The following is a 21663-nucleotide window of genomic DNA, read 5'->3' as shown; positions in this document are numbered from 1 at the left end:
CCCTGGGGTACATGCACCCCTGGTTGGGAATCACTGCATTAATGCATCAATGATTATAGTCTAACAATATATATTCTGCTGCATAATGAGTATTTACTTTTGATACTTTTATTTTGATGCTGTTACTTTTGTACATGTAAGTTTTTTTAAATGTCTTTTTTTTTCCTTGTAACTGAGTATTTATACTCTTTAGTACTGCTACTTTTAGTTAAGCAAAAGATCTAAATAGGCCTACTTCTTTTACCATATGTCCATTAGAAGGGCTGCACAATAGTTTATCACCATTGCGATACCAACTGGCGTAATAAACACATCGCGAAAGATGCTCTTATTTTTTTTTGTTTAGTTGAAAGAAAATAGCAGAAAACTGCACTTTAAAATGTAACTTTTTTTAGTGTGGTCTTTTATGTTCAATTTAATGTTCAATAAAAGTGTTGGGAATGATTTCCTTTCATTCAACAAGCAATACGTTGAATTTTAGCAGAATACTGAAAGCAGCAGAAAGGCAGAACTGAGCTTTAATATCTATCACAAGTAATATATATCAGTATCGCGATATTCAACGTTATCGCATATTTTCCTCCTATCGTGCAGCCCTATCCAATAGCGATAGCAGTGATGAGCTAATATTCAGGATGTACAAAAACCTAAAATATATTTGATACATTTTAGGGCTCACAAAATTGATAAAGGCATGAAAAAGAACATTTCTTTTGTTTGGACTTTCTCTAATCTAGTGCTTTTATTTTGAAAGGTTGGACACTTATTACTCAAATGATAAATAACATCCAGGTATTTAACTGGTACAATGGAGTCATGGCAAAGGAAGTGCTTTTTAATCAGTGCTGCAAATTATTTATTTTCTTAAGTCTATAAAATGTCAGAACTAGTGACAAAAACAACTTCATGTACAAGAGCCCAAAGTAATGTCTTTTTAAAATGCTTGTTTTGACTAATCAACAGTCCCGAAAAAGATTTTTGTTGACTCTTACAACAAAGAACAGCTAATCCTCACATTGGAGTATACGAAACACGCAAATTTTGATTGATTAATAATGATAATCTAATATTAAACTTTAGTTTTGACCTCAGGAAACGTAGATTGACAACAATACAACTAAAGTCTGCTGGCTGAGCTTTTCCTGAGCTTTCAAACGCAGCTCAGTCTTGAAGTATGTTATTGAAGATACAGATATAACAACAAGCTTTTATTTATACAGTCATTTTACAGAAAACAAAGAGCAGGTCTGATTCTGTTCTGCTCTTTAAGAAACACAGATTAGGGAGCGTCAAACAAAATGTTAAATTCAGGTTATGAGAATCCCATTAATGGTAAAGCAGTTCTGATCTGTCTGATCAGCTGCGCCTGCACATTGTTCTATAAGTTTCTAACGTTTGCTTGATTCTTGGTGATGAACTGAGGGTTTCGGGCTGCGGCCGTGTCCACATTAAGTCAATATAATTTGTTGTCCAGAGTGCGTCCCGGCCCAAAGCTTACGTGACGTCTTGCTGCGTGTTTCTGACGGTCAGCCGCGATCGACATCAGTTTTAAATTCCGTGTGCAGAAGGAACCGTGAAGTCTGTGCAGCTCGGTGTCGCAGCGAAGGTCAGCTGGCCTGGGGTCGAGGTTTTTTGGAGACGTGCAGTCGGTCAGCAGGACGGAATCTGCTGCTTGTGGACCCATCTCTTCTTCAGCTTCTCTGCTTTGGCTTTCTCGTTGCAGGCTGGAGCATCAGGAAGAAAAGACGAGTGATTATCGACTAGGGCAGCACAATTAATCGCAATATGGACTAGTGCAATATCCAAATCGCAGGGCGGTGCGCAATATTTGTTAATGGCTAAATATGTGTCACACTATTGGGAATTAAGTATTGTGGTGCTGCAGAGACGTCCCGGCCTACAAATCCCAACCTACAGACTACAGAAAACATCTTTGTTTGGTACAGATCCTTGCAAAAATCACACTAATCAATTACATTGTTTTAATTTTTAATATTTTTCAATGAAAAATTATTGTTCCCTCCAATATCGTAATATCAGTCAAAAATAATCGCAATTAGATATTGTCCTCATATTGTGCAGCCGTATTAGAAACGGACCAACAATTACTTTTTGAGCACAATATTCAAACTGCATACAGATTTTTTTGAGTTTGGCGTTACTGGGACACAGCTCACAGTGTTCAGGGTTAAAAATCGGATTCTTTTAAAAGCTCATTCTACTGAACTTACCCCAGTCTTTCTTGACAAACTGCACTGCCGCGCTTTTATTTCTCCCCGTCTTGTTCTGGAGGGAGAGCAGCTCGTTGCCTGAAAGCAGGAAGACCAAAAGTGAAGCGGGTTAATGATAAAGTTCAGCCAGACTGCGAATGAAAGTCGCGCGTGAAAGCTGTTCATGTTGCCGTCGTGTCCTCAGCAGGAGTCCCAGGGGAGCGGACGCCTCAGAGGGACGAGACGGGGGCGTCACTGTAGCAAAGCTCAAATTGAGACAGATCATCGTCTTTGCAGACTTCTGCCACAGAGTGTAGCTTGCAGGGATTTTTTTTTTTTTTAAATACACAATAAATAAGACTACTTTGCAGCTTTAACTGACATTAAGTGTTCGCGGTAGTTGGCTGGTCTAATTCCATTTCTTTGGTACTAAATTCCCTTTTAAAAAGACATACTATACAACTTTTAAGCCATTACTTTTAGCTAACTACTTCAACTCTTAGCTAACCCTAATTTCACCTTTTTCAACTCTTAGCTAACGGTTGAAATACCTGTAGGGGGACCGAAGCTGGAAAAGTTTCATAGTATGCCTTTAAAAGACCAGAACAAACAATGTGTTAGTCCCCCTCTAAATCCTGTTGTTTCTTTGACACTCAGCCCATTCGCTCCTACTGAAGAAATATTTATTTTCGTTTTAAAACCTTTGAAAACTCCTATTGGAGCATGCAGTGTTATCAACACCAGCTTCTTACTCGTGGTCCTGCAGCTTCCTGGTCCGTACATTCTGGACTGGAGGAAGTCCTCGGCCGCTTGCTGCTGGAAGGACGCCGACTCTCGCTCCTTCGCCGTCTGCACCGTGTAGTTTCCCTTCAGACTGACAACAAAAGGAAAAGTTTTCTCAGTGTCAGAAGAGGTTCAAAGCTCCTGAACGGCTTGTGAGTGGACCTCGACTACTACGTCTACGCTACTATGTTTTGGTGTAAAAACGGATATATTTTGCTACCTCTATGCCTCGCGTCCACACTACTGCTGCGTTTTCCGAGGCCCTAAAACGGAGACATTTGGAAACACTGCTGCCCCCCCGTTTTGGTTTGAAAACTCTGTAGTCTGGACGGGCAGAAAAGTCTTATCGGTTAGGCCTCCTGCACACTGCCGGCGTGGCGTTTCTGTTGCGTGGCGGTTTCTATGTCTTTGTGTGTAAGCTCTAACCTGTTAACATGGGAGCCGAAATAAAAACGGACATGCCGCGCAGCTGACACGCTCACGCCACGCAGCCAGCGTGCAGGAGGCCTTAGGTAGCTTACACACCTTTCAGTAACAGTCCCACCTCGTCTTCGCTCCAAACTAATACATCCCTGCTCTTAGTTTACACCGTTGTTATTTCTTTAAAGTATTTTAAAAACGTACACATCCATGATTTTCACCCACAGAGTAACGTCAGACGCTCTGCTTCCTGTTCACACCGGCACGCGCATGCCCAGTGTGTGTGAACAGTCATGTGATGTCAGACGTGTTAATACAGACGGAGATAAGTTCTGCTACTGGAGCTATAACTCGGACGGTGGCCGGAGGTCGTTTCGCTGCTTAAATATGAAAACGCAGTAGTGTAGACGTAGCCGGTGTGGAAAATGGGAGTTTACATACTTCCGGGCATGTGCCAGTTTGCTGCTCCTCTTCCTTTTCTTCTTTCTTTGCTCATCCTCTTCAGCCTCCTGCTGCTCCTCTTCAGCTGGGGGGGGGGGGAGACACACAGGTTGGGAGAAATCATAAGTTACACGGATCTGAAGCTTATTCTGCTGCTCTACTGAACAGTGAACATCCTTCTGGACAAGTGTGTCAGCTTAATGTTACAAAACAGATAGCAGAAATGAGCTTCTTTACCTTCTTCTTGACACCGTTTCTGAGTCCTGTAAATAAAGCAGATTTGAAGGGTTCTTTAAGCAGATGGGAGGAGAAAAATGCATAAAACAAAAGCGCTGCAGAATGAGTCTGACCAGTCAACTTACTGTGAAGGAGCCGAGTCGATTTCCTCCAACACGTCGGCAGGTAAGAGTTTTCTTTTCTGTGGGAAACGGCAGAATGAAGGGAGATGTTATGTATGGACTTCGGCATCATTCAAATGAGTTGAATTGAAAGCTACCATTGGCTTTTAACACACACACACACACACACACACACACACACACCTTCTGCTCCTGGAACAGTTCCTGTCTCTTCCTCCTCTTCTCTTTCAGTTGCTCTTTTTCCCTGCAAACATGGAAAAGCAGACACATGAAGTGTTACCCAATGTCGTTGTTATCCTGGTTTAGCGTTAAACGGTTCTTTTTGGCAGCGGACATCGTATCAACTTTTTGATATAATACAAGTTCTGACTTTGTGAGCGACACCCTTCATATCGGCATGAATGCAGTCCAAAAACAGCGCCTTAATTATGAAACAAATTGGACATATAGTGATCTGCTCAGTGCTGAATGTGCACGCCGAAGTCAAAAGTGCTCCAGAAGAAATCAGAATATGTGTTGAATAACTCGTTGTGGGTGTATTTTAGTATGCTTATTACTATGGAAACGTCAAAAGGCAGACCTTTTTGGATGGAGTTTGGTTTTGCGGTTAGCTAACGTTACCTTCTGGCCGTGTCCAGCGCCTGTTTCATGCTCCGTAAAGCCTCAGCCTTTGAATCTTCAAAGGTCACCTCTTCGGGCGCCTCGTCGTCACTGGACTCGAGCGTTAAACTGAAATTGTCCGTCTGTTGTTTGATATCCGCCGTCTGTGAAGACGAAGCGGTTTTCCCACGTTGTTTCTTCGCCATGTTTGCTAGCTAGTACCAACACGTCATCACGCAGCGCCCCACAGTGACGCTAAAAAGAATGTGACCGTAAGGAACGTCTGGTCTGCTCTCTAGTGGCAGAGAGGAGAATCACAACAACAAAAAATAAACATATATCTATTTATTCTTTACTATTAAATTAACACCGTACGGTTAATACACTTAATATTTTTATATTTTAATGGAAAGTATGACTGGAACGGCTTGTTTTTTTTTTTTTCATTCTAGTTGGCTTGACAGTTATGAAGATGTTCAAGATCTTCTAATATCATTTATTTTATTTTTCTGCAACATAGAAGGAAAATAGTAAAACACTCATTAGACTATATCCTCGAAGTTCCACTTCCGGGATTGCTCCGGTGCTGCGGGAAATTCCGCAGAATGCATGTCTTATCCGTCCCCTTCCTCTTCCTTTGTGTTGTTCCAACCTCCGGTGGATTTATGGAGACTATGGTTAACTGCTCCTCAGATCTCTGCAGGGTAAATCCAGACAGCTAGCTAGACTATCTGTCCAATCTGAGTTTTCTCTCGCACAACTATTTTGCAGCAGCTCCGTGCAGAGCTTAGCACCGCCCATGACGATTCTGATTGGTTTAAAGAAATGCCAATAAACCAGAACACATAGTCAGACTCTCCTACAGCGTGCTTTCAGCGAGACTAAACACTCATTAACAATACTATATTATTTACTTGATAATTATCTTAATGTGATAGAATTTAGCAATCAGTTTAACTTGCAAATGTATGTAGTATCTTCAATACTAGTTTGGTAGTTTCTCTTTGGTTTTATGTGAATATTTATGTTTTTACACTGAAAAAAAAAGGGCCTGAAAGTGAAAAGATCTGAAGCAGAATTTTTTTTATTTCAAACTTAAAACATAAAATCTGCAACAGAAAGAAAAAAGAAACCCTGACAAATGAAAATTTGTATGAAAGTGAAAAATAAAAAGTGAATTATTTATTAAAGCATGTCAGAATTGAATCAAAATTATATTTAACCTAAAAAAATCAAAAGTTCAAGATTTCTTTCAAATTATCCAAAATGTTGGCCCAGATTTAGCTCCATATGTTTTCTGTAGTGCCTGTAGTTAATTTATTGTTTTTCTATTTAATTTAATCAAATATATATATTATAAAAAAATATATATTATAACAAATTTTTTACAAACTTTTATTTTGAAAAAACCCAACCGGAAAGCCTTTTACGTCTAATTCTAGCTAGCTTTTCGGCGGCAGGTGCAACCTCAGCAACAACGATAACAACGGGATAAGATAACGGGACTCTAGAGACGCAATGCTCCGAATATTGTTGGTGTTTCTGGCCGCTGCCGGGGCGTCTGTCCTCGGCCTCCCCAGGCTGAACGGGTCCACGGCGGCCGGGCCCTGCCTCGCCCCAACGCAGTGGGAGGGCAGCTGGGTGCTGTACGACCACAGCACCGGGAGAAACAGCCGGGCCGCCGTCTCCTACGACGGCCTGAATCAGAGGATCCGAATCCTGCAGCAGAACAAGAAACACACCCCGTGTCAGAAGTAAGAACCGCCTGTCTATATATATATATATATATGTATATATATATATATATATATATATATATATATATATATAGTCTGAGCACGGCTCACATCAGCCTATTGCACACATTTTTAATATGCAATGTAGCAGTGAAATAGCCTAGATGTATATCTAAAGCTAAATAACTGCCTTAATAATCTGATAACCCATTGTTTTTCTGCAGTGATATACATTTAACAATGTACACATTGTCTTGAATGGAACTATAACAACAATATTGTAGTTTTGGGACACTGAAAATATTTTGAAAATAATGTGTCCCACCTTTCTAAACCCTCCTCCCAGTAAATCATGGATCTTAAATTGCATAAAACTTTACCCAAAACTTTTAAATGAAACACATGGACACATAAAAATACTTGTCCTCCCTCGTTTCCTCCGCCTGCTCCAGGTTCTTTGAATACATCTACTTGTACCAGAGCATGGTGATGTTCCAGATTGATCAGAAGACCAAGGACTGCTCAAAGATCGCTCTGACGGAGGCCTGGGATCCCTTCGACATCCCAAACAACTCCACCTTCGAGGACCAGTACATCATCGGAGGCCCCGGGGACAACGTGGAGGTCCAGGAGTGGTCGGACAGGAAGCCGGCACGCCAACGTAAGTCTGGATTTTAAAGATTTTGTGCACACGCCGACTTATTCCCCGTATCCCCCAGAGTTAGATGAGTCCATACATACCCTTCTCATCTCCGTGCGTGTCCTAACTCTGTCCGACTCACCCACAGCTAGCCTAGCTTAGCACAGATCCTGCAGGTAACCGGCTCCATCTAGCCTACTGCTCCCAATAAGTGACAAAATAACGCCAACATTTTCCTATTTACATGTTGTGATTTGTATAGTCACAGCGTGTACAAATAACAAGGTCACATGACACACAGCCATCTTCTAACCCAGGGGTGTCAAACTCAACTTCCCAGAGGGCCACACTGGAAAAAGAGAATCACATCAAGGACCAGAATAGTATAGTTTATTGACATGCTTTTATTTCATCGAAAAAGTCAAATATCTCTGACTCAATGATTGCATGTCTCATATAGTCTTCTCACTCACAGTTTGGTCCACATAAAGCCCTGAAAAAGTGAGCCAAACGGTTCCAAAGCCATCCTAGAATTCAGCAAATCCAGCAAAACAATGATTATATTTTCTAAGTCTGCTACCACCCAGCTGACCCACAACAAGCTCTTTCACAGCCGGATTATGATAACTCTCTGGTTCTGGTTCTCGGGGAATTTCTGAGTCTCAAAGTTGGCAAATTTGCCAAATTCTGTTTTGAGTGTCGCGTAATTGCAAGTTGAAAAACAGTTTCCCATGTTTTTGGTTTGGCGCACAACCAGGTGGGCCAAAATGTATTGTGAACCCAGGTTGATATGCGGGCTGGATCAGAATGTGCGAGGTGCCAGATTTGGCACGCGGGCCTTGAGTTTGACACACTAACCGTATACAAACTGGGAACTATATTCTCAGAAGGCGAAGCACTGCTACTTCTGCTACTTGGGCGGAGTGATATGCCCCTCAGCACCTGAAGCCCCGCGGTGAGGAGCAGAGGGTTCAGCTGGAGTTCTGCGAGCAAATCGCTCGATGCTAAAATGAAAGAGAACAGACGTGGAACAAAAAGCTGTGAAATCAAATCGCAGAAAAATACATAAAACAAGGGATGGTGCTGGAAGATTGTTTATATAATAAACATAGATTTTATACAATCACCCTTAAAATTGACTGCAGATACAGCGAAAGAGCTTACTGTCGTACTTAGATGCAGTGGAAACACAAAAAGAAATGTGCTTACTTGACTTTTAGTGATTGATGTATCTTTGTTTTGTTACTGGGCTCCATATTTCTTGGGAATATTTGGTCCAAAAGGGGCCAATTGGGCCAGGTACAGAAACATCTTACCGAATGAACTCCGTCCTCGCCCCCCAAAACCATGAACACAATTCTGCAGGGGCTCAAGTTTTGTTGTATTCTTTTCCTTTTACATTAGTCACCTGCCAGGTTTAAATCTGTATTCAAATGTAATGTCTCTCTTCAAATACAAAGTGTATTTGCCCAAATTTGGATGAGCCACTTCCTTGTTGTTTTTTCTCTCTTTGCAGATAGTTTTGGTTTCATTTTGCTCAGGTTTTAGGATATCTGTCCCATTGTATCTCTGCCTCCACCTCGATACTGTACAATGGAGGTGGATGGAATTCTGTTTCTTTTCACGGCATTTAAAGAACATCCTGTCATCAGTTTTCACGTGGATTCATCTTCTATAGAAAGTAATTCTATGTCTCAAAACTTGGGTGAATGAAGCAAAAACTATCTGCATGGATAGACTCCACTTGAGGTGAGAAATATGGGTGTAATTTGGGTGAATTAACTGCTAATTAATACATTTCTTTGGCCACTTGAGGGCAGCGTGACAGGCTGTAAACACAACATGTATAGACCGAATCGCTGTAGAGCTGCAACGATTAATCGATTAATCGATTAGTTGTCAACTTTGAAATTAATCTCCAACTATTTTGATAATCAATTAGTCTGTTTGAGTCATTTTTTTAAGACAAAAGTAAAAATTCTCTGATGTCAGCTTGTTAAATGTGAATATTGTTCTAGTTTCTTCTCTCCTCTGTGACAGTAAACTGAATATCTTTGAGTTGGGGACAAAACAAGACATTTGAGGACGTCGTCTTGGACTTTGGGGAAACACTGATCCACATTTGTCACCATTTTCGGACATTTTATAGAACAAACAACTAATCGATTAATCAAGAAAATTATCAACAGATTAATCGACTATGAAAATAAGCGTTAGTTGCGGCCCTAAATCACTGTGAGGTCGAGTTTGGTAATAATTGTCAGCTGCCCCGACAAAATGTAGCAACACGTTTGTTTTACACTGAAACGGGGGTGCGTTGAACACCTTGTTGTGCCATTTTATTACCACGTTTATATTAGGTACGATATATCGACTCAATATCGTTAGCGCGATATCACCTCGCGCAATATTATATTGAAAATGTCGCGATAAGTATGCAATAGTTTGTTTATTTTGTGGAGCGCTGCGTCCCGTCCGTTGGCTGTGTGGCTTAGTTGTGTTTGATTTAGAGCTTGAAACGCTAAAACGATCACGTTTCATTGGCCAGTTACCGTGCCACGTGCACATTTTAGTGCACGTCAGCGCACGGGTCCACTACATGATAAACCCTATGGAGCGTACCACGGGTCCACTACATGATAAACCCTATGGAGCGTACCACGTGTCCACTACATGATAAACCCTATGGAGCGTACCACGGGTCCACTACATGATAAACCCTATGGAGCGTACCACGGGTCCACTACATGATAAACCCTATGGAGCGTACCACGTGTCCACTACATGATAAACCCTATGGAGCGTACTCACGGGTCCACTACATGATAAACCCTATGGAGCGTACTACGGGTCCACTACATGATAAACCCTATGGAGCGTACCACGTGTGTGCATATTTGGACAGAGTGTGAGTGAAGAAATAGATAGAGACAACAAAACGGAACCAATCAGAGAAGAGAAAGAAAAGTTGTGTCCTCTTCTCATTATTTAGATATTTAATACTGTCCAACCAGTAGAACATGTCCTGTTCTCATTATTTATATATTTATACTGTCCAACCAGTAAAACATGTCCTGTTCTCTTTATTTATATATTTTATACTGTCCAACCAGTAGAACATGTCCTGTTCTCTTTATTTATATATTTTATACTGTCCCACCAGTAGAACATGTCCTGTTCTCTTTATTTATATATTTTATACTGTCCAACCAGTAGAACATGTCCTGGTCTCATTATTTATATATTTTATACTGTCCAACCAGTAGAACATGTCCTGTTCTCTTTATTTATATATTTTATACTGTCCAACCAGTAAAACATGTCCTGGTCTCATTATTTAGATATTTAATACTGTCCAACCAGTAAAACATGTCCTGTTCTCATTATTTATATATTTTATACTGTCCAACCAGTAGAAACATGTCCTGTTCTCTTTATTTATATATTTTATACTGTCCAACCAGTAAAACATGTCCTGGTCTCATTTATTTATATATTTTATACTGTCCAACCAGTAGAACATGTCCTGTTCTCTTTATTTATATATTTTATACTGTCCAACCAGTAGAACATGTCCTGGTCTCATTATTTATATATTTTATACTTTCCAACCAGTAGAACATGTCCTGTTCTCTTTATTTATATATTTTATACTGTCCAACCAGTAGAACATGTCCTGGTCTCATTATTTAGATATTTAATACTGTCCAACCAGTAAAACATGTCCTGTTCTCATTATTTATATATTTTATACTGTCCAACCAGTAGAACATGTCCTGGTCTCATTATTTAGATATTTAATACTGTCCAACCAGTAGAACATGTCCTGGTCTCATTATTTAGATATTTAATACTGTCCAACCAGTAAAACATGTCCTGTTCTCATTATTTATATATTTTATACTGTCCAACCAGTAGAACATGTCCTGGTCTCATTATTTAGATATTTAATACTGTCCAACCAGTAAAACATGTCCTGTTCTCATTATTTATATATTTTATACTGTCCAACCAGTAGAACATGTCCTGTTCTCTTTATTTATATATTTTATACTGTCCAACCAGTAAAACATGTCCTGGTCTCATTATTTATATATTTAATACTGTCCAACCAGTAGAACATGTCCTGTTCTCATTATTTATATATTATATACTGTCCAACCAGTAGAACATGTCCTGGTCTCATTATTTATATATTTAATACTGTCCAACCAGTAGAACATGTCCTCTTCTCTTTATTTATATATTTTATACTGTCCAACCAGTAAAACATGTCCTGGTCTCATTATTTATATATTTTATACTGTCCAACCAGTAGAACATGTCCTGTTCTCTTTATTTATATATTTTATACTGTCCAACCAGTAGAAACATGTCCTGGTCTCATTATTTAGATATTTTAATACTGTCCAACCAGTAAAACATGTCCTGTTCTCTTTATTTATATATTTTATACTGTCCAACCAGTAAAACATGTCCTGGTCTCATTTATTTATATATTTATACTGTCCAACCAGTAGAACATGTCCTGGTCTCATTATTTATATATTTTATACTGTCCAACCAGTAGAACATGTCCTCTTCTCATTATTTATATATTTATACTGTCCAACCAGTAGAACATGTCCTGGTCTCATTATTTATATATTTATACTGTCCAACCAGTAAAACATGTCCTGGTCTCATTATTTATATATTTTATACTGTCCAACCAGTAAAACATGTCCTGGTCTCATTATTTATATATTAATACTGTCCAACCAGTAGAACATGTCCTGGTCTCATTATTTATATATTTTTACTGTCCAACCAGTAGAACATGTCCTCGTCTCATTATTTATATATTTTATACTGTCCAACCAGTAGAACATGTCCTGTTCTCTTTATTTATATATGATATACTGTCCAACCAGTAGAACATGTCCTGGTCTCATTATTTAGATATTTTATACTGTCCAACCAGTAGAACATGTCCTGGTCTCATTATTTATATATTATATACTGTCCAACCAGTAGAACATGTCCTGGTCTCATTATTTATACTGTCCCACCAGTAGAACATGTCCTGTTCTCATTATTTATATATTTTATACTGTCCAACCAGTAGAACATGTCCTGGTCTCATTATTTATATATTATATACTGTCCAACCAGTAAAACATGTCCTGGTCTCATTATTTATATATTTATACTGTCCAACCAGTAAAACGTGTCCTGTTCTGTAGACATGGTCCTCCTTTATTTATTCATGTTGGACCAGTCCAATATGACAGTCAGTTGAAATAAACCTTGTGTTTTATTTGTTATGAATCTACTTTGATGCGTTTTCCCGTAACTTTTGTAATTTTACACGTTTAAAAATATCAAAATTAATATCAATATCGCAATATCACATTTTGTCAATATCGTGCAACCCTAGTTTATATGCACGTCTCCGCTGATTGGGTATCACCTGTGTAACAGCCAATGAACGAGAGACACGCCCACTAAACGAGAGAAAACATACCTCAAAGCCCGTTGCAAACCGCGTCACACCGTCCCACGGAAACATGTCGATGGACTGGGAAACCGTAGCAACGCGGTGCACGCCGTATTCAGATTGAACGCGCCTCGGATTTAAAGAGCAGCTGTTTGTGGACTAAAGCTTTGAGCTTCCCTGTGTGCTCGTCTCTCCACCAGATGAGACCTGGGTGGGCGTTTACACCCTGAAGGACTGCTACCCGGTGCAGGAGACCTACGCCAGGAACAGCAGCGTCACCACCTCCACCCGCTTCTTCAACCTCCGGCTGGGCATCAGCGACCCCGACGTCTTCACCCCGCCCAGCACCTGTCAATCAGCCCGGTCCGAGAGGATGGCCGAGTCCGACTGCTGAGGCCTCTGCCGGCCCTCGCCTTTTGACCTTAGACACTGAACAGCCTTCTGTATGGAGGGAAGTCTGGTGCTATGTGCGAGAGCTTGTAGACTTGATGTGAGCACTTGATGTGATTTGATTAGGATCCCCATCAGCTGATGCAGAACATCTCTTCCTGGGGTCCACACAAAACATAAAACATTCACATATATCACAACAGATAAGACGTTTTCAGACAAAACAGCCACAAGATATAAAAATAAGAGCAGTATAACTAGCATTATTCTTTCTTGCAAATATAACTATCCATATTCCTCTTCATACACTCTTATAAATATTACACTAAATACTAGAGATGAGCCGATACCGATACTGCTCCGATACTGCCTAAAACGCTGGTATCGGTATCGGGAAGTACTGGAGTTAATGCACCGATCTGATACCACGTAATAAAGCCCTAAAGAAAATCTACGTTAAAGTAGTTTATTTATGTTCTTTTTCCGTTATGACTGACTGTCAAACTGGAGAATAAAAGAACGTTCTGGGGCGTTCATGTTTCACAAAGAGTTTAACCTGAGCCAGACTGACAACAAAGATAGAAATAATATCAGTAGTATACAGCTGTCAAAACATAATAAAATGTATGACACACTAGTATCGGATTGGTACTCGGTATCGGCCGATACGCAAGTTCAGGTATCGAAATCGGTATCGGGAAGCACAAAATGGTATCGGACCATCTCTACTAAATACATAAGCACTGAATATAGAAAAGTTCAATCTTACAACATCTTTGTATACATATAAATATTCCTACACATAAATAGTACAACTTACAAGTTCAGATTTTTTTCAACAAGCTCTTACGTGTTTTTCTTTCTTTCTGTGACTTCCAATTCAGATCACACGTGTGTGAATATTAATATATTAATATATTAAGTGCAAATGTTAACATACAAGTGCAGATTTCCGTTCTGCGAGTGCTCACATCAAGTCTGCAAGCTCTCGCGCTCTGCACCACATTGACCTTCATACCCCTGAGTCCGAAATCACGCCTTCGTTCACTCAATCACTGCTACCTACAGAACAGACTCTCAATAGTTCACTCACAGTGAGCGGTAAACTCAGACACTTAGTTATATTAATCAGCATTTCTGTAAATGTGCCAGTGTTGTCCAGCCGGCCGATTTCTCTAACTGTACTAGTTACCCAGCATGCATGTCTTTGTGGTGGGAGGAAACCGGAGCAAACGGAGGTAGTCTCGCATTGCCAGACCTTCCTGCACAGACCTTCCTCATCCATGAGGTGCTTTGCATTGACTATTTGTGGTTTAAAAATGGGCGTGTTCAGGGCGGGATAAGAGGCTGAATCACGTACGCACACTTGTGGGTAATCTGTGATTTATAAAAGGGAACATTGCTAACAGATGTGCGTACGCACAGTTTTATAAATACTTCCCCGGCGTACGCCATTTTTGGCTTTTGGGCGTACGTTCACTTTTAGTAAGTTTTATAAATGAGAGCCCTGGACATTCTTTTTTCATTCTATTGCACTAGGCTATATAGAGCACACATTTCACACTAAGAGTTCAGACAGTCAGATGAAACGGCGCCGGGTAAATCTAGAGCACTGTAAAGTAGAAAGGGGATGTGATTTCGGACGCAGTCTTTGACTCGTGTTTTATAGAACCGTTTGTTTATTTGCTGCTAATATGCTGAAACTGTTTTCAGGACCAATGGGCCCTTCATGCTGCAACCTAACAAACTAGCTCATTGTGATGCTTAAACGATTGGCTTCATGCTTAAAAAAAAAAAAAAAAGTGACATGAAGTGTTGGTATAGCAATCAAGTCGTACTATTAATTAACAAGCTACCAGGCTAGCGTATAGTTGGGTTTTCAAGTGAGCCGTTTCGATTACATGCTAACGAGCGTTTGCTAATTTCTTTGCTCACGACGGGCAGTTTGATGAATCCAAATCAAACGTATGAAGCGCCACATGAAAACACGAGCAGACACTAAAATCACAGGCATAATGGTTTTTATTTCCATTGAGATCCAGGCACGTTTTCTCCGACATGCAGTGGTCTTTTTGAGGTTTAAAAGTGCTGGGTCTGGACTATTGGCGTCACTTTTGACGCAGTTATGTTAAGGAAAAGGTCGTGGGTGGGCTTACGTTTCCATGACACGCGGAAAGAACGGGACGGTTGGGTTTAGGAAACGTGCTACGCGGGACACGATCCCCGGTCTCCTGGGTGAAAGTCCTGTGTTGTTTGACCCATTCACCCCCCCCAACCAACCTCCCTATGTGGATTTTCAGGCATTCATACTACTCGCTACCGTAGTCGCTCTCCCCGTGTAGCTGCTGCTCTCCCCGGTGCGTTCTACACACACGCTGAAGGGCGCTTTTTGCGTCGTTTGTGACGCCGACAGCCACTGCCCAAACGTCCGTATTTTACGAGTTCGGAGTGAGAACGGGTTGGCCATGCAGGCTGATTTTCATCCTCCGTCTCTAGCGGGTTGATGTCTTTTAAAAGCCTTGATTTAAGAGAAGTGAGAGTTGCAGCGCACCCTGCAGTTTTCTGGGTGTTTGTTTCAGATACGCGGTGCGTAAAAACTGCTAACGCTGCTGCTCCATGTTTAGTTCAGACTCTGGGGACAGAAAGCAGAGCTGTCTGGTTCATGATGTAGCAGCAGATCAGAAAGAAACCGTTCAGTCATTTATAAACTAACACCGGGGAGTAGAAGGTAGAAGCTCACTGCCACAATGTCACCATAACTTATATGAACATTGTGTTTTTATTTTAGCAATAAAGCAACTGTTTGGAAACTAACATGATGCAATGTCTATTTACTCCATCAGCTGTCAGCCAGTCCCACACTGAAACAATGAATGCATCTTAAAGGGTAATTGTGTCTTTTTTATTCAACCTGGACCCTATTTTTCCACGTTTTTGTGTCTTAGTGTCTGATGGGAACGAGACAACAATCCCCAAGAGCATGCACTTAGAAACAGTATGACAAATGTTCTCACTCACACTTTGCTATTTGTCTCTGCCCAGTTCTGTTGGCTTTGTTTATTTTATTCCTTATTAGACCTACTGAATTTATTGACTTTTTTTTTATTTTTCTATGTTTGTTTTTAGTTTAATTAGCCTATCATTTAAAACATTATTGTTATACATGTATTTTTATATATTTCGTATTTTAATGGCCTATAATTTAAAATATTTTATTTTGTTCTTGCTGTTTTCATATATTTTCTAATTTTATTAATAGGCTATAATTAAAAAAAATATATTTTTTATTTTTTTATATATTATTTATAGCCTATAATTTTAAAAATATCACGTTTTTTTCTCTATTTTTATATATTTTCTTTATAGCCTATACTTAAAAAAAAAAAAAAAAAAAAAAACAACAAAAGTTTTATTTTTTTCTATTTTTTTTCTTTTTTTTCTAAGTTTATCAATGGCCTATTTTTTTTTTTTTTTAAAATAGATAAAAGGGAAAGCATTATTCGGTCCCATTCGGCCTCCAGGGCTCCTCCTCCCGTGTTGTGTTACTATGGTTACGGACAGAAAAGGACACGAGCTATGCTTCTCGAGTCTGTGGAGGAGGATTCCCTTTTTGTATAAGGGAGGACTCTGTGGGGAAAATGGCAAGCCGACCCCGCAGACAGAGGAGAATGAATGTCCAGGAGGCTCTGAAATGTCTGCAGAACATGGACTCTGTGGACTCGGACGGCGGGTCAGACTTGGACTTTGAAATTGAAGAGGAGGACACTAGCGGCACGTCTGACTCGGACTGTGAACCGGAGCCGGAGTGCGACCCGGTCTCGCCTGGACCTCTCCGCAAAAAGCCCCGAACCGAGCCCGCTAAGCTAACACCCGGACATACCGTTACGGAAAGGGCGAGAGACGGAACCGTGTGGGAAGAACAAGCTGCGGGGAGTGCGTTTAGTTCAGGTAGGCTGGTTTTCACAGAGACAGCAGGCCCAACTCAACATGCTAAATCCAGCATAGCGAGCCGTTTGGATAGTTTTCTGTGCTTAGTCGACGCGGAAATGCTAACACACATCAGAGAATGTTCTGTTGCCGAGGCAACGTGGGATTTAACTGTCAACGAGCTTATGGCGTTTATTGCTCTTTGCTACGTCCGCGGAGTATACGGCGGAAAAAACATGGATATGGAAAGCTATTGGTCAGACACGTTTGGGATGACTTTCTTCAAAGAGACCATGCCACGAAACAGGTACAGACAGATTATGAAGTGTCTGCGTTTCGACTACAAGGACACGCGAGCTGAGCGCGTGCTGGCTGACAAATTCGCCTTGTTTTCCGACACTTGGGGCGGTTTTGTGAAGAACAGCATCGCCTGCTACACGCCGGGGCAGAACATAACTGTAGGCGAACAGATACTCCCGACAAAAACCCGATGTCCTTTCACACAGTACATCGCAAGAGAAGCGGACAAATTTGGCATCAAGTTTTTGATAGCCGCGGACGTTGACACGAAATACACGCTGAATGCGTCTCCGTATTTGGGGAAAGATCCCACTCATCCAGCGGGAGAAAGAGCATCTGACTCGGCGGTGATGCGACTCGTGGAGCCCTTCACAGGCAGAGGAAGAACCGTCACCACGGGCAGCTCGTTCACATCTCTCTCCCTGGCAGACAAGCTGATTGCAAACGACACCAGCCTGCTCGGCGCTGTGAAGAAAAGCAGGCGGGAGCTGCCGCCCTCTTTAAAAGTGAACACACCAACAGCACTGTTCTCCACCACCGTGATGACCGCTGGGAAAGCGTCGCTCACTATCTACGGAAGCAAGCCGAACAAGAGCATCTTCATCCTCAGCACTAAGCATCCCACAGTCTTCATCGGAGCTGAGAGGAAGAAGAAACCAGACACGGTGACGGACTACAGTCACACTAAGGTGTGTTGGCAACAGCTGCGAACATTAATCACCATTGTAATCACTTTTCAAGTATTCAATTAATCGCCAACTATTTTTGATAACCGATTAATTGGGTTGAGTCATTTTGTTTTACCCTCCTGTTGTCCTTGGGGTCAGTTGACCCATTTTCAAAAGTTTCTATGTCAGAAATATATACATATATATATATATATATATATATATATATATATATATACACACGCACACCTACACCCATACTCGCATGTATACACATAAACAAAAGGAAAGGACAAAAAGTATCCCGAATATTTGGGTATGTAAAACAAAAGTCCAGTCACAGTTTCCATGCAAGTAAGTAAAGAGCGATGTTTTGAAGGAGTGCAGAGAAGTGACAGATGTTAGATTTGACTCATCTGACCAAAACGTTTCTAAATTCTATTATTTCTTTAGGTCGGCGTGGATGTTCTCGATCAGATGGCAAGACTTTACTCGGTGAAAGCAGGGACTCGCCGTTGGCCCGTTGCAGTTTTCTACCACATGCTGGACCTGGCTGCCATCAACGCTCACATACTGTACAAGCAATGCCTCAGCAAGAGAGAGAGCAGGAGAGAGTTTATTTTGGGACTGGCGTCCGAGCTCCGGCAGAACCACATGGACGCCAAGATCGCCGCCGCAGTTGAAAAGACGGCCGTCCGCATCACGGCCTCCATTTGCGCGCCCCTCGCTCCCGGGAAGAAGACGCAGTGCCAAGTGGGCAAATGCACTCGCAACAAAACCAAGGACAACTGTGCAAGGTGCAAACGATTTGTTTGCGGGAGTTGCTCACAGAAACCTCAGAGGTTTTGTGTCGACTGTTGAACTACCGGAGGCTTGCAAAAGTATTCCTACCCCTTGAACTTTTCCACGTTTTGTCACGTTGCAACCACGAACGTAAATGTATTTTAATTGGGATTTCATGTGATAGACCAACACAAAGTGCTGCATAATTGTGAAGTGGAAGGAAAATGATACATGGGTTTCAGTTTTTTTTTTTTTTTTTACAAATAAAAAACTGAAAAGTGTGGTGTGCAAAAGTATTCAGCCCCCCTGATTCAATACTTTGTAGAACCACCTTCCGCTGCAATTACAGCTGCAAGTCTTTTTGCCCATTCGTCTTTGCAGAATAGCTCAAGCTCAGTCAGATTGGATGGAAAGCGTCAGTGAACAGCAATTTTCAAGTCTTGCCAGAGATTCTCAATTGGATTTAGGTCTGGACCTTGACCGGGACCGTTCTAACACATGAATACGCTTTGATCTAAACCAGACCATTGTAGCTCTCTGGCTGTATGTTTAGGGTTGTTGTTGTCCTGCTGGAAGGTAAACCTTCACCCCTGTCTCAAGTCTTTTGCAGACTCTAACAGGTTTTCGTCTAAGATTGCCCTGTGTTTGCCTCTGCCACTACCAAGGATGGTGCGTTCAGGGTGATGTGCAGTGTTAGTTTTCCGCCACACTTGGTGTTTTGCATTTAGGCCAAAAACTTCAACTTTGGTCTCATCTGACCAGAGCACCTCCCTCCACATGTTTGCCGTGCCCCCCACATGGCTTGTGGCGAACAACCAAACGGGACTTCTCATGGCTTTGTTTCAACAATGGCTGTCTTCTTGCCACTCTTCCATAAAGGCCTGATTTGTGGAGTGCACGACTAATAGTTGTCCTGTGGACAGATTCTCCCACCTGAGCTGTGGATCTCTGCAGCTCCTCCAGAGTTACCAGGGGCCTCTTGGCTGCTTCCCTCTCCCCCTCTCCACCACTTCCACTACCTTCTATAACAATAGTTATGTACTGACTGTCCACTGGCCCACTGTTTGCTGCTTACACTGTTTACTGGCTATATTAGCCCATATGCACATCCCCTCCCTCCCTCCTTCTCCGAGCCTGGACTGAACTCTAACTTCAACAATGGCTGTAACCCTATTACTTCAAACCTCTGATATTGACTGTTGATTTGTGTCTATCCTACTTTACTTTATTCCCTTCTAATGCCCATATTTAATGCCGTCTTTTTTAAAACTTTATCCTTGCACTGCTATAGTTTTTATATTACTATATCTACATATCCTTGCACTATTGGGCTTATTTGCACTACCACCATGACACACACTCTCATAGAGCACCTTACCATAGAGCACCTTACCTGTCCTGTCACTGCAAGCATCTCATGCTTATACATCCCTCAGTACATTCATGTAGATTTTTTATTTAGTATCTTTTCTTGTCCATATTATTCATGTGGATTTGTTATTCTATCATCCTATTTATGATGTATGTTGTGTGTGATGTCTTTAAGCTACTGGGATCTTGAACTGTCTGTCTGGTTTTCTGCCTGCCCGGCTTTCTGCTCTCCATGCCCGGCCTGTCAGTTTAGGTGGACGGCCATGTCTCGGTAGGTTTGCAGTTGTGCCATACTCTTTCCATTTTCGGATGATGGATTGAAACAGTGCTCCGTGAGATGTTCAAAGCTTGGGATATTTTTTTATAACCTAACCTTGCTTTAAACTTCTCCACAACTTTATCCCTGACCTGTCTGGTACGGTCCTTGGGCTTCATGATGCTGTTTGTTCACTAATGTTGACTCTAACAAACCTCTGAGGCCTTCACAGAACAGCTGGATTTATACAGAGATTAGATTACACACCGCTGGACTCTATTTACTAATTAGGTTACTTCTGAAGGCAATGGACCTTTTTCACAGCAGACATTTTGACTTGTCATAGTAGGAAAAGCACAGCTGAGATTGATAACCTTAACAATGGCTCACTTCCATCAAGTGTCCCAGTGAGCTATTTCAGTGAGTCAGCATGCACCATACCAGGGCCTCTCCTAAGTGGAATGCAGCCATCATTAATGGTTTGGAATACACCTGTGCTTTTCCTACTAGGACATGTCAACATGTCTGCTGTGAAAAAGGTCTATAGGTTGCACTGGAATTTATTTAGGGGTATCAGAGTAAAGGGGGCTGAATATTTTGCAAGCCACACTTTTCAGTTTTTTATTTGTAAAAAAAAATTTGAAAACCATCTATCATTTTCCTTCCACTTCACAATTATGTGCCACTTTGTGTTGGTCTATCACATAACATCCTAATGAAATACATTTTACGTTTGTGGTTGTAACGTGACAAAATGTGGAAAAGTTCAAGGGGTAGGAATACTTTTGCAAGCCTCTGTAAACTCTCAAGACGCAAAGATGGAGAGATGGAGACAAAAACAAACTGTCGTTGTTGTGATGTTATATTTTGCACTGTCATCAGTCAAAATAAAAATGCCAAAATGAATTACAATGTGTTTTGTTTTTTGAAGGGAAATTGCTTGACGCCTTTTAGGTTATATGCTGCAGGTTAAAAGCTGCTTATAACTTTAAAAAGTCTCAGATAGTTTAGCTAGTCAAGGTTCCCGTCAAACTAAAATAGTGTATCTGCAAATTGGAGAACTCATTTACCAAAATAGCACTCATCTCAGTTTGAGATCTATAGGCTAGGGTACCTTTGCTTCGCCGTGGATTATAACATCATCGGCTATCTATATGAAAATAGCACATTTTACACAACTTACTAAGTAAGTGAGTATACCAGTTTTATGTGGGTTCAAGCTGTTAGATGAGCTATCTGTGTGTGGTTTGTGGGGGTGATGGATGTCCTTACTGCGCTTTAAATATGAAAAGTTGTACTA

The 21663-nt window shown here is 41.1% G+C and overlaps 3 protein-coding genes across 3 annotated transcripts; 2 read left to right on the top strand and 1 right to left on the bottom strand.

Moving 5' to 3' along the window:
- Positions 1–1195: 1195 nt before the first annotated feature.
- nol7 (nucleolar protein 7) lies at positions 1196–5049 on the bottom strand. The gene is made up of 8 exons (XM_078265068.1): positions 4835–5049; positions 4397–4457; positions 4217–4272; positions 4092–4117; positions 3855–3939; positions 2963–3084; positions 2232–2309; positions 1196–1724 (listed from the first exon to the last, which is right to left on the bottom strand). The coding sequence occupies exons 1-8, from the start codon at positions 5017–5019 to the stop codon at positions 1651–1653; spliced, it is 687 nt and encodes a 228-aa protein (XP_078121194.1). The 5' UTR covers positions 5020–5049; the 3' UTR covers positions 1196–1650.
- Positions 5050–6218: 1169 nt separating this feature from the next.
- epdr1 (ependymin related 1) lies at positions 6219–16245 on the top strand. Its single transcript, XM_078265063.1, has 3 exons — positions 6219–6567; positions 7002–7210; positions 12869–16245. The coding sequence occupies exons 1-3, from the start codon at positions 6332–6334 to the stop codon at positions 13060–13062; spliced, it is 639 nt and encodes a 212-aa protein (XP_078121189.1). The 5' UTR covers positions 6219–6331; the 3' UTR covers positions 13063–16245.
- A 332-nt stretch (positions 16246–16577) lies between these two features.
- On the top strand, positions 16578–20322 carry LOC144527155 (uncharacterized). The gene is made up of 2 exons (XM_078265062.1): positions 16578–17974; positions 18407–20322. Exons 1-2 carry the CDS (start codon positions 16697–16699, stop codon positions 18812–18814), a joined length of 1686 nt encoding a protein of 561 aa, XP_078121188.1. The 5' UTR covers positions 16578–16696; the 3' UTR covers positions 18815–20322.
- Positions 20323–21663: the final 1341 nt, after the last annotated feature.

Source organism: Sander vitreus, chromosome 12, assembly GCF_031162955.1.
Source record: "Sander vitreus isolate 19-12246 chromosome 12, sanVit1, whole genome shotgun sequence".
NCBI lineage: Eukaryota > Metazoa > Chordata > Actinopteri > Perciformes > Percidae > Sander > Sander vitreus.
Note: the sequence above shows the minus strand (reverse complement) of the source record. Positions and strands in the feature narration are given on the sequence as shown.

What these genes read in the sequence shown, in the direction of transcription:
- nol7 (XM_078265068.1), bottom strand. Translation starts at nt 5,019, where the DNA reads ATGGCGAAGAAACAACGTGGGAAAACCGCTTCGTCTTCACAGACGGCG. An exon ending in GCGCTGGACACGGCCAGAAG is followed by an intron (nt 4,458 to 4,834) that starts GTAACGTTAGCT and finishes CCATGTTTGCAG; the next exon opens with GGAAAAAGAGCAACTGAAAG. An exon ending in AAACTGGCACATGCCCGGAA is followed by an intron (nt 3,085 to 3,854) that starts GTATGTAAACTC and finishes TTTTGTTGTCAG; the next exon opens with TCTGAAGGGAAACTACACGG.
- epdr1 (XM_078265063.1), top strand. Translation starts at nt 6,332, where the DNA reads ATGCTCCGAATATTGTTGGTGTTTCTGGCCGCTGCCGGGGCGTCTGTC. An exon ending in AAACACACCCCGTGTCAGAA is followed by an intron (nt 6,568 to 7,001) that starts GTAAGAACCGCC and finishes CGCCTGCTCCAG; the next exon opens with GTTCTTTGAATACATCTACT. An exon ending in CAGGAAGCCGGCACGCCAAC is followed by an intron (nt 7,211 to 12,868) that starts GTAAGTCTGGAT and finishes TCTCTCCACCAG; the next exon opens with ATGAGACCTGGGTGGGCGTT.
- LOC144527155 (XM_078265062.1), top strand. Translation starts at nt 16,697, where the DNA reads ATGGCAAGCCGACCCCGCAGACAGAGGAGAATGAATGTCCAGGAGGCT. An exon ending in CGGACTACAGTCACACTAAG is followed by an intron (nt 17,975 to 18,406) that starts GTGTGTTGGCAA and finishes TTATTTCTTTAG; the next exon opens with GTCGGCGTGGATGTTCTCGA.